This window comes from Panthera tigris, chromosome A3 (assembly GCF_018350195.1).
Source record: "Panthera tigris isolate Pti1 chromosome A3, P.tigris_Pti1_mat1.1, whole genome shotgun sequence".
NCBI classification, from domain to species: Eukaryota; Metazoa; Chordata; class Mammalia; order Carnivora; family Felidae; genus Panthera; species Panthera tigris.
In genome coordinates this window covers 124072613-124085034 of record NC_056662.1, presented here as the reverse complement: position 1 = coordinate 124085034, position 12422 = coordinate 124072613, and the positions used below count along the sequence as shown (strand labels likewise).

Sequence of the window (12422 nt, the reverse complement as noted above, 5' to 3'; positions counted from 1 at the left end):
CAAACTTCTTTGCAAAAATACCCGTTCACCTGCAGCCCAAATTCTCCATGTATTTTGCCAGATATTGTTTATGAACTACAAGCTGGGCAATTACTTCTGCTTCACGAGACCTCTTGAACTCGAAACAACCCTAAGGCCGATCCGGTGCTTGCCTCTGGGCCGGCCGGAGAACTAACAGCACATCTTCCTCGAAAGCCACCGGGCAAATGCCCTGGCCTTTCTCCTCCCGAGGGTCACTGCCACCCCAAAACGGTTTTTCCCACGGCAACAGTAAAACGGTGTGGGCAATCCCAAGATGGAGGATATGTATCTTTGAAAGTCAAACCTCAACAATAAAAACAAACAAAAAACGTAGAGGAGATACGGCATTGTCTTGTCTCCCCCTTCTTGCCCATTCTAGACAGCTTTATCAGCCTGTTTATTGACAGCACCCAAATAAATCAGATTTTTTTTAAGCCTTATGTTTATGAAGTGCTTTTCTCAGTTCCTCACCTCTCTATCCACCCCCTTCCAATTCCTAATTCATTACACAGAGTCTGAAGAGTACTTGGCTTGTAGTGAGTAGTCAATAAATGTTGATGACGATAACTCCTGTCATTATCCAGAGACAGAAGACTTACGTATTTAAATATCAACCTATCTTATCAATGATTTCTGGAGAAAATCTAGACTGGTTTCAAATCGTTCGCATGTAGAACATGTGTTTGTTTTTAAGCCCCAATGTGGCATCTCTTTAGCTTAGCTTGTATAAAAAAGCTTTGCTCGCCAGGTGAATGCCACGGGGAGAAAATGGCAGGGAACTATTCTAGATTAGAAGAACTCAAAGAGATACAACAACAAAAGGCAATGTAACTTTATTCATTCCAGGTCCAGAAATAAAAAGCTACGGGAGACACGGTGGAAGCAATCAGGGAAATTCGAACATGGGCTGGGTATGGACGATATTATAGAATGATTAATTTTATGAGGTACTATAATGGTATTGCAGCTGCAGTGGAGGATGTCTCGATTCTTAGAAGCTGCAGACTGAAACATTTAGGGGTAAAGTATTGGGATATCTGCAACTTCTTTTCAAATGGTCCAGCAAAATTTATATATTTAAATACAGAGAGAAAGCAAATGTGGTCCAATGGTAACAACTAGCGAATCCCAGTGAAGAGTTTATAGATGTTCGTTGTATTGTACTTCAACTTTTCTGTAGATGCCAAATTTTTTAAATACAAAGTTGGGAATAGAAAACAACAAAAAATATAGTTTTACTGAAGAAAATGCCACACTCTTCTTTAAAATATTTTACTGTAATAACACACTATACCTTGGTATTATTTATTTACACTTTATAAAAAGCAACTTATTCAACATAGTTACTCAATCTGAAATTAACTACTCTAAATACATCACTTAACTTTCAGTGCTAATAATGAATCTCTACCTTAAATATAAATCGAAATAGCTCAACACCTAATTTGACATTACAAGCAACGAGATGCCAGGTATAAGGATCATGAGTTAATATTTCAATTATGCTAAAACTTTCAATAATTTTTTTCATTAATTCTTCTTTGTTTTTCTTCTTTGTCTAGAATAGTCTGTTTTAAGCTCAAAGTAGCATCTTGGAATCCAGGATTTAAGTCTAATACCTTCTTGAAATCTTCCAAAGCATCATCAAAGTATCCTGTACCAGAACACAAAAAATGAAAAAGAGTAATAAAACTGAGTATTTCTATACATTATTCATAGCAGAGTTCAGATAACACACACTTTGGCTTTTATATTTACGACCTTTCAACCACTCCTAGTAAAGGATTGTTTTTCTCTTAGTAATGACATACACGTGTATATCAAGGTAATTTTGCATGCCCTTACGCCATCATTAAAATTAAAATTTTAAATTCAATTTAAATTAACACTTAAAATTAGCTCTGGGTTTATTTATTTATAGCATAAATCATCATAAAATCTCAACAAAATCCTAACACCAATTTTACACAATGACAGTAAAATTAAAAACAGGAAATTCGTATTCTTTTTAAAACTTTAAAAGAGAAACAGTACCTACAGTCCCATTAATGCAAGGATCTAAAACCCTTTCACTTTATATTGTCTCAGGTGCCTTTAAAGACTTTAACTCAGAGGCTCAGTCGATTGAGTGTCACCTCAGGTCATGATCTCGCAGTTCACCAGTTTGAGCCCCACATCGGGCTCTGCTGTCCGTGGCGCACAGCCTGCTTTGGATCCTCTGTCCCCTCCTCTCTGCCCCTGCGTCACTTGCTCTCTCTCTCTCTCTCTCTCTCTCTCAAAAATAAATAAACATTAAAAAAAATAGATTTTAACTCAGACAAGTTTCCCAGGTGGCCGTCAGCACTGCCCTCAAGTAGCAGTTGGGAAGGCACAGGCGCCCAGTGACAGGCTCACCCTCACCCGGCGCTAGGTCCAAACCCCACCACAGGGCTCCACTGCGGTCTGTAAAGCCCACCAAAAGCCCAGAATAAACGCTTTCTTTGTTCCAGGCTCTAAGCCTCAATTTTAACATAAATTGGAGACTTGGTGATTACTACATTAGTTTCACAGCATCTGAGAGCTCTGAATTCACAGAATATAGTCAAAGACAAAAGGGGGAAAAAATTCTTACCCAGCCTATACAATATCAACCCTCTGTTGTAATACGGAACTTCAAACGTGGGCTGGACTCGTATGGCAGATGTGTAGTCATCCATGGCTTCATAAAAATCAACCCTCAAGTACTTGATTTGCCCCCTGTTGTTATACGCAGTAGCCAAATCCTCGGGGCTGCATTTACTTTAAACAAAAAGTTCGCATTAAAAACGTGTGTTAGCAAACGCCTCCCGCTTCCACTTTCACTGTCTTTTGGGTATTGTCAAACTTCATCGCCTATAACATGCAGTATCTACACTGGAACACCACGCTGAAGAAAGGAAATGCGAAGAAATAAAGCAGCGGAATCAGTTTTTGTTTAATCCCGTTATCTACGTTGTAGGGAGGTAGCGCTACCTGGTCAGTCTGAAAAAACACGTTAATTTCATAGTATGTTCAGAGACCCTGTTCACTGACTACTTGTGTTGCAGAATGTAATATTAAAATCGTTGTTCATTTTCTCAGCACATACCAGCAGGGCAAAGACGACATGCTGAGCAAGGAGGAAAAGCCAGCCTAAAGTTCCAGTCTGCAACAGACATACGGCAGATTGAATCATCAGTGTTACTCTCAAATTTTTAAGTGATCCCCCCAAAAATGAGATTTCTAATCATTTTTCACCAATAAAGAAATACAAGTTGACCTTGACTGGAAATTCAGTATGCTGTCCCCCAGGGAGGGCTTCTCAGGACAAAGCTGCCTTCCCTCCCATCTTAGGTGGGATTGCCCCCAAGGCCACACGGGCCTTCTGCTAGGAGGGCATCAGCCCCCAGGGCTCTGGGGGTCCTGTGTGCAGAATCGGCTCTGCTTCTGAAGCCTCCAGAGGCTGCCCAAGGGGCTCTGAGTGAGCAGACTTTCTTTAAGGGCTTAGCCGAGGCAGCCAGACCAGCCACCAACTCAGCGGGTCACCCCACCCCTGCCAGAGGAGTCACTTGCACAGAGAACATTAATGGACGCTGCTCCGTGTCCGAGACAATTCTGTTTTCCTTTCTTTTTTTCCAAGGGAATTCTCAAATTTGAGCCAAATAGAAAAGGCACAGGCTACACTCAGCTCTCATTTCTTTGTGATGCCCCTCGGTGCAAAGTACAGTCCTCAGAAAACACTGTGACTGCAGTCAGTGATATTAAAAGTGACATTCTCTTAATATCGAGATCCTTGAGATCTGACAGGCACTGCAACCACGGCTTCCACCAGAGGTCCTCACGGGGGTCTCCTTCAAAGTCTAAGTTCACTAACTATGGACAGAAACACTGCAACATGAGAAAACTTCTGTTTCCGTGAACTATGACAGAGACTGAGTGCGAGAATACTCTGGATGCCACCAGCACCATCGCTGAAACCTGGGGAACAGGAGGGCACGCTCCCTACAACTATCTCTGTTACGATACTCAGTGAACTGCCGTCCAGTAAAGGGTTTCTTTTTAAAAATGCAGCCTCAGGACTCCAGGAAGGTTTTAGTCATTCCATTTTTAAGCTTTAAAACTTTGTTACAAATTTCTTATATTCAGAGGTCCGTAAAATGTTTAGTTCAGAATTAGATCTCATTACAACAAATTCTAAAAATGTACTTTTCATGTGGAAATCGCTTCATATTTTAAACACACGGGCTAACAGTTGAAGCCGAAATTTATTTTCACAATATTGAGATTTTAGTAATGATAGTATTTATCATACTAGAATTTAATTACCTAACACAAATGTGGATTTTTTGCATTTGCACACTTTAGCAAAAAATAAAAAAAATAATAATAATACATTTGGAAGTTAGGTTTATGGCTAACACTGCACTTTGGGATATGAAAACAAAATGTTGTAAACCATTCAGAGTGATAGGAATGCAAAAATTGCAAATACTTTTGCAAAATGGTTCAGTGACCTACTATTTTAAAAAATAAATTGAAGCTAAAAGATATATTTGATGGAAAAAATCTGAAATGACAGAATTCATTGTAAATTCATGAGATCCTAGAAGATTTTCAGAACTGTAAGGAAGTAAGGTTCATTCAGGCACACTGACCACCTTCTACCAAATGTTGGCAGATGTTCTGTCCTGCCTTCGTTAAGACGCAGATACTACATTTGCTACAAACATAGTCAGTGCTTTCAGGCTGGATGTGCAAAGGAGACTAGATGGCCCAATATTTATGTTGCTGATGAATACTTTTTGAAACCTACTAGGTAAGTCTATTCTTTGAGCTTGAAACAATGATAGAAAACTACATTTTCTATGTTTACTAATCTTTTTTTTTTTTTTTTTCCTTGGCTGGAGGGGTCGGGGGAGCTCAGGGAATGGTGCTACTGTCTTCCTGCCTGTTCAGAAATTTCTATTAACTATTACCTTGGTGTGTTATCAAAACAAGAAAGCAAATTTATTTTTTCTGGTTTCATTCCATATGAGTTTAACAACCTGGAGAAGAATCATAAGGCTCATTCAAAAAACAAACTGGCATCCTGTCAAGAAAAACCAAATCCCTGAAGGGAGAGAAGAGTGAGGGTGCAGAAGACACAAAACTGGCAAAAAGCTGTTCATTCCACCCGTCTCTGTTCTTTCTTTTCTCATCCTCGTCCACCCCACTCCATCAATAAGAACACAGACAAAATTTGGAATAACAACAAAAGCTACACATCCAGGTATAAACCCAAAGTACTTCGGGCAAGCAGGTATTAGCAGGTGAGGATGCTAACATCACAAAAAGAAAAACATTATATGCTTTCTGACAGAAGTCCACACCACCACCTGTGACATAGTCTTGCCATAATACAGGATCTGAATTGGATCGAGCCTCGGGATTTAAATGCCAACTCACAAACAGTGCGGGAGACATCAGGGAGATGAATTCAGTAAACACTCAAAACACACGATGGCTTCCTCGACAGACTTTGAGGGAAAAAAAGAAGGGGAGCCTTATAGATTGAGACCTGGTGCATCCTGACTTGAACCAAATGCTATAAAAAACAAACCAAGAAATCAAACAAACAAACAACAACAGACGTTATTAATCAGGACACAACACTAATTGTGTATTTCACATTAAGGAATTTTGTGACAATAATGATATTATGGTTGTTTAAGAATCCTTAATATTTAGAAATGCATTTTGAAATATCGATGGATGAATGATGTGTGGGTGAAATAATATTTAGGCCGAGTGATCTCCAACCCCCCCCCCCCCACGCAACACACACACACACTTGAAAAAGGAAACACCCTCGCTGGGATGTGGCGGTTGGAGTCGCAGTCCCACGTACTCGCGTGGCACTACCCAGTCGTGTCCAATCGCCATCACAAGGTCTCCGATATCCGCCTGTTAAAATGACAGGCGGAAAAGCGTAGCTGCCGCTCTGGGTCAGAGTGAGTAACACAGAACTCCCAGGGGCGGGGGGAGAAGGCAGCGGGTGCCCCGGGTGTCCCAGAAGAACGCGCCCCTTGCTGCCCTTCTGAAAAGGCAAGCATCCGCCCCCAGCATCCTCGGTACCCCAAACTCAGGCGGCTGAGCGCCGGGCTTTGACGACCGCTGCTTCGCACCTCCCCGAGGTGCAGCTACCCCACCTCTCGCGATAATTACCTCCCGGGCGCAGCTCCCTCGGAGCCTGCACAGGCGCACTGGCAAATGTAAGCGGAGTATAGCGTCTCGGCTTCCGTGTATTCGCCCTTGTTGAAGTGAGCTTGGGCGAGTGCCAGCGATGCTTGGCTTGGTTGCCCTTGCTGCCCATCCATAGCGGTCTGAGGCCTAGCTTTTCGTGTAGAAAAGGAGTTGACTTATGAACGATTAGAGGCAGCACCACGGGGCCACTTCCGCACTCCCGGAATTTGACAGCAAAACCTCGGTGCTCGCAAAGGGGGAAGTTTGTGCCTTTCGAGGACCCATCATCTCGCGAGATCGATGACCCGTTGCTGGCGGGGAGCTCAGTCGTACCGGTAAAGTTTGGACCGACTACGGTGAAGTGCGGTTCTGCTGTTACTGCTGGTCCTGCCTGCCTTTTTTTCTAGAAAGCAGTAGACAGATGGTTCCAAACTGGTTTCCAAATCCGTGGACTTATGTTGCGAGGAGCTTGTCCTTTGTTACAGCGAGTTATGGGGGGAGAGAGCCTCACTGTGCCGGAAGCAGAAGAAACCTTGGTTTGCTTTACGAATGGCTAACTGGCCAGCAGATTTATTGTAGCACGCCTTTGGGGTTCCAGCGACCACTCTTAGCCAAACACCCGGTAGAGGATGATCTGAATAGGCTGCGGCCATTCGGAGACACTGTCGAGAAGGTGTCCGAATTCAAACTACCATTTATTAGCTCCAAGATCCTAGATTGCAAACTTCTCATATCTGTGGAATAGTGTAAGAATTCATTAAGTAATATGTTGTGCTAAAAATTTGGTCTGTTATGTTAGTTTACATTCTCTGGCTGTTAATGCCAAAGGGAAACCCAGATTGTAATTGATTAAGTACAGTAGATGTTTAGTTCAAGTAAGAATTATGTAAAGTGAACACTCCAGAGAGGAGACTAAGAAAACAGTTCCATTTATAATGGCATCAAAAATGGATAAAATATTTAGGAATTAACCACGAAGTTAAAGACTTGTCCAATGTAAACTATAAAACACTGCTGAAAGAAATTTCACATAAATAAATGGAAGGACATCCCATGTTCAAGTTAAAAGGACCTACAGATACAATGGAATCCATTTCAAAATGCCGATGATACTTTTGTAGAAACAGAAAAAATCCATCCTAAGATTAATAACGGGATTTCAAGGGATCCCAAATAGCCAAAAACAATCTTGAAAATAACAAAGTCGGAGTACTCACTTCCTGTTTTCAAAACTCAACTACAAAGTTATAGTAATCAAAACACTGTGGTATTAGCATAAAGACAGCCTTTTCAATAAATGTTGCTGAAAAAACTGGATATCTACATGCAAAAGAATGAAGTTGGACTGAAACACCATATAAAAAAATTAACTCCAAATGGATTAAAAACCTAAACGTAAGAGCTAAAATATAAAATGTTTAAAAGAAAATATAAAGCAAAAGCTTTGTGACATTGGATTTGGCAACTTCTTGGATGTGACCCCAAAGACAAAACATAAATTGGACTTCATGAAAATTTAAAACTTTTGTGCATTAAAAGACTATACAGAGTAAAAAGACAACCCAGAGAATGGGAGAAAATATCTGCAAATCGTGTTCTGTGAGAGATGCTGGGCTGATGTGTCCATCTACTGATAGGACACACAAGATTCTGAGTTGGTGTCTCTGTCACACTTGAGAAGCTCTGGTCTACATGACACTGGAGGGCCTGCCCTGTAATTTCATTGCTGGCGCTAGGCTCAGTTGCTGTCCCTCTCTGACGCTCAAGTCCGTCTTCCACAGAGTCCACCTGCATGCGGTGCTTTGCCTGTGGGGTGGCATCAACGAGCCTCCTCACCCAGAAATACAACTGCAACACGATAATCTGCTGAATGTGTTATGTTCCCCTGCAACTTCATACTGTCAACTGTTGAAAAAAGTATGGCCACACCAACAACCCAAGCCCTGAGAAGAAAAGTCAAATAAGGTCCCTCAATGAGCTCCTCCTTCCCCTACAGGGCAGCCTCTTGCCTGACCCTACGATCCTGGGGCCTCAGTAAAGCTTCACTTTCACTGACTGGAGCAGTTAAAAATATATATACATACACACAAATACGTATGTATACATGCATACACACATACACATACATATTTCCCCCCCAAAATATATAGAGAACTTAGGAAACTCAACTCTTCCCAGATGAGTGTACTATTTTGCATTTGCACCAGCAATATATAGGGGTTTCAGTTGTTCCATATCCTGACCAATACTTGGCAGTTTTAATTTTGGCTATTATGGTATCTGTGAGAGGTATCTCATTTTTTCTCTAAATCTTACTTACTAGAAATATAAGCTATGCCAAATAATTAGTAGTTAAATAAAATATTAACTCCAAGCCTCTTAATGTCTACTTTTTCTCTTAATTTTAGAGAAATTTCTTAAGAACAAGTAGTTCTTATGAAGAGAACTTACAATACAGTGATTTCTTCAGTTTCACCCGTTTTTTCTTCAAATTCTACTAAAATATAAATTAATGTCTCTAATTTTAAAAAGGTTATTAAGACCATTTCCATTTCCCATCTCTCATAAATACCCTTTATGTATTTTTGTAGTTTTCTACCAGGGATATATGTTACTTTTCTAAAAATATATTTAAAAAAAAAAAAGCATTAATTTATTTTTAAAAATGAATTAATCCTAAGAATAGACAGTAGGGGGCAACATAATATTGTCATTTTCATTTTAGAAACTCAGTAGCAATATCTTAGAGCTATAAATTATCAAATAAGTACTTCTGATTTTCTCTTAAAAATCTGGTAAAAATTTCCATTTCTAAATGAGAACTCTATATGACCTCTAGAGTAATTCACTGCAACCTCCAATCATCGGACATTTGCCTAGTACCTGTCAAAGTTGTTTTTTCTGTTTGGTAGTAAAAATGATATTCTACATCTATTGTACCTCCTGTCCCTTTCTCCTCTTATCCACTCTGGAGTCCAACACCCTCCTAAACAACCCCCACTGAAAAATTTAAATCAAAACAAAACAAATACCACGTTACCCTTAAGTTATACATAGAGGAAACTAGGAATAAATACAAGTCAATATTTAGTCTTTCCTTTTTTTTTTTTTAATGCCATGTAAAACCTAAAATCTCAGCTCTTGGAATACAAAAGATCATTTCCAAGTGTATTTAGCAAAAAAAAAAACAAAAACAAAAACAAAAAACAACGTGTGTAATAAAATTAGCATTTGTGGCATGATAGCAGGTCAACAATCTTTGTTGCTTGTTAAGCACACTGCTTATCACCATAAATTTTATCAGTTGGTCCCATCATCTCAATACTTTGGCCTACCAAAGTATTTTCAAACTTTGAAATGTAATACAATTATACTTTGAAACCTCACATAATTCAGGCCAAGTTTTATGATAAAGAACAACTCAGCATTAATTAAATGGAGTCAGTACATGCTTATTACAGGAAGAGAAACATAACTGCTTCATTATACTGTTTTCATTATATGCTTCATTCTGTCCAACTTCTCTCCAAGTACTTGTTACATATAGACAATTTTGCTTCTCTTTGCTCCTTTCATCAGGGGAGAGTTTTTTGGTGTTGTTATTCTGAAATTTCCTTCATGCTGAATAAACCAAATTAAGTCAGTTCATACTGTGGGTCTTTAGTCTCTAGTACTATTTTATGGAAAACAAAGGTCCTTAAGACATTATGGAAGATCACTAAAACTTTCCGAGATATAAATCCCAAACAGGCATAAGATTTTACAATAGTAGAAAAGATATGTCTCTCTCTATATATATATGTATGTTTACACATGTATGTATATATGTATGTATACACATGTAGACATATGTGATAACTAGGTCTACAAGGTATAATGGTTGTTTTCAGACATTGTGGTAACTAACCTAAGTATTATAGCTGCAATAGTAGCGTGGCATATTTCTCTTTATTTATTGCCTCTACTAAACATCAGCCAAACTTGAGCAAATAACTGTGATGAAACAGTGCTAGAGTCTGGCCTGCAGCCACAAAATGAAAGGACATAAATTCATGAGAAAGAAGTGGAGAACACTTCTAGCTATATAAAACAGGTAAGCAATTACCCATTGTAATGCTTGCAATTTTTTCTTTTTAAATTAATGATAAAACAGACACATTATTAAGAAAGGATCATTCCCCACAGCCCCAGAGCTGTTTAAATGAAGGGCCCTGCTTGGAGACAATGTTTCAAATAAAACTATAACTATAAAATGGATGTTTTTGTATAAATTTATATCATTATAAATACAGCCAATTTTTCTCCACAATATAAAGAGTAATGCCAAATGCCATCTTTCAGATGAGGCTAAAAGGGTAGATAAGAAAGGAAAAGCTATATAAAAAAATAAGGCTATTAGAAACAATTCAAATTATAAAAAATATCTTTAAGTGTCTTCTCATTTCTGAAAATAAAATACAGAAGACATTCAATACTTATTTAATTAAATACAGCTAGCAACAGAGCTAATTTTAGTATCACAAGTGTTTAACATTCTTCTAATACAAGTTATGTCAACTCCCTAAATTCAACTTTGCCCCACTCCCATGCTTCCCCCACCTGCCCCCTGCCAAGGTTTCTTAATGAATTAGTAACCTTGAAACTGTGAGAAAAATTTCTTATTTGGAATTTTTTCATAGTATTATGTAACCATAATTTATAGACAGAGAGATAGATATAGGCAGGTAGGAAATAAGGCTGATTTCCATACATTTTATATGAAAATCAGCATCATTATTTCATAGTTGTATTTTTACACAAAATTGTATGTATACATAATACATATATGTATATATAATATAGATGTTATATACACATAATTTGTAACTTTGTGTAAATATACAACTATGAAATAATGGTGCTGATTTTTATATAAAATGTATGAAAGTCAACTTTATTGTATATCCAGTTACAGCTATGTATACATGCTACATGTATGTTACAGTTAGATACAATCTGTCATTTCTTCATCCCACTGAACTATGGCATAAGGGACAGAAGTTGTAGTTACTGATTTCCTGAGCCAGAACACAGTGCTTGCACACACTGCACACCCAGAACTGATATTCTGTGATTGGGCTTCCCGTGGCAACACATGTTGGCAATTTCCCTTCCCCTCTGTAAAAACAAGAGGAAAAACAATGAATTATACTTTAAAACTTCTAATTACTTAAACTACTTATCACAATTAAAAAATTAAGGAATGAAAAACATCTCAAGGCAACTTTCGATTAAAAACTTTTCTTACAATAAGAAAATAAAGCATTAATATACTCACAAGACTAAATAAAATAGGTTGTAATATTAAGGTAAATTACTTCAAAATTTAGTGCTTAAATTATTATATCACACTACTACACTTATAGAAATCTCAGCTTCTAATAGGGTGTATAACATATACTAATGACAATTAGCCTACCCTTCAAGAAGGCTGTCCAATTCAGATTTTCTATTATCTTTTGGAGTATGTTTGGTGAAGATTTCCAAAGCGAGATCTTCATATTGCTGTTTCTGCTCTGAACTGAGGGTCTCTAAAGATTCAAGTTTAATAAAAGCTTTTGAACAAGTACCAAAAGCTCTACTGGCACACGCACAGAGTGCTAGCAGAGAGTAGATCTCGACGGCAGGGATGATGTCTTCATAGTCTCTCAGGTGAAGAGCTAGAGAAAAGAGGACAACTTAGATTTTGAAAAGAAATCATTAGTATGATCGTGCATGGAAAAGAGTCTATGTTAAGCTGCTTTAGTTTAACCTACATGAACTCTTACAAACTTAAAATAACGGTGGGAGATCAAAGCACTGGTAGAAGGAAGCAGGTTACATGAGTTCCCAGTTCTGTAATGCTAGCTAACAGCTCAGGTCCTACAAAACAACCACCATCAAATGATGTGCACGCTCTGCCATTCAGAAACACACACAAAGACAAAATAAAAATAAAAATTGGTATCAAAACCCACATCTTTTGTTTCATGTTAATATATTAAAAATTTCTGTGGCATTCCAGAAAAAAGTAAATTAATATTATACTGTTAGTCATAACACTCAAAATAACATCAGGTTTCTTTTTGATAAAAAAGCAAAGCAGTACGAAATCGTGTTTTTTCTTTGCATCTCTTTGAAGAGATTTTTTTGTCTTACTGAAT

At 38.3% G+C, this 12422-nt stretch overlaps 2 protein-coding genes across 5 annotated transcripts in view; both read right to left on the bottom strand.

Annotated features, from left to right (window-relative positions):
* Positions 1 to 838: 838 nt before the first annotated feature.
* TTC32 (tetratricopeptide repeat domain 32) lies at positions 839 to 7548 on the bottom strand. 3 transcript variants are annotated; one of them, XM_042982454.1, is made up of 4 exons: positions 6223 to 7548; positions 2633 to 2799; positions 1641 to 1675; positions 839 to 1195 (listed from the first exon to the last, which is right to left on the bottom strand). In XM_042982454.1, the coding sequence occupies exons 1-4, from the start codon at positions 6372 to 6374 to the stop codon at positions 1187 to 1189; spliced, it is 363 nt and encodes a 120-aa protein (XP_042838388.1). In that variant the 5' UTR covers positions 6375 to 7548; the 3' UTR covers positions 839 to 1186. The 3 variants fall into 3 exon arrangements, with proteins under 3 accessions (XP_042838388.1, XP_007080775.2, XP_042838387.1); XM_007080713.3 differs by having other exon boundaries at positions 839 to 1675; XM_042982453.1 differs by lacking the exon at positions 6223 to 7548 and adding an exon at positions 5849 to 6210 and having other exon boundaries at positions 839 to 1675.
* Positions 7549 to 10661: 3113 nt separating this feature from the next.
* Positions 10662 to 12422, bottom strand: part of WDR35 (WD repeat domain 35) — a 59386-nt gene continuing 57625 nt past the window's right edge. For both annotated transcript variants that reach the window (XM_007080714.3, XM_042982451.1), the window contains 2 exons: positions 11699 to 11939; positions 10662 to 11397 (listed from right to left, as the gene is read on the bottom strand). In XM_007080714.3, the coding sequence (XP_007080776.1) occupies positions 11247 to 11397; positions 11699 to 11939 (392 nt within the window). In that variant the 3' untranslated portion in view covers positions 10662 to 11246. The remainder of the gene's footprint in view (positions 11398 to 11698; positions 11940 to 12422) is intronic.

Bases quoted from the DNA above. Each gene is read 5' to 3' on its own strand.
- TTC32 (XM_007080713.3), bottom strand. From the start codon at position 6,374: ATGGATGGGCAGCAAGGGCAACCAAGCCAAGCATCGCTGGCACTCGCC. The intron at 2,800-6,222 runs GTAATTATCGCG...TTTTGTTTAAAG, and splicing joins GAGGGAGCTGCGCCCGGGAG to TAAATGCAGCCCCGAGGATT. The intron at 1,676-2,632 runs GTAAGAATTTTT...GTTCTGGTACAG, and splicing joins GTTGATATTGTATAGGCTGG to GATACTTTGATGATGCTTTG.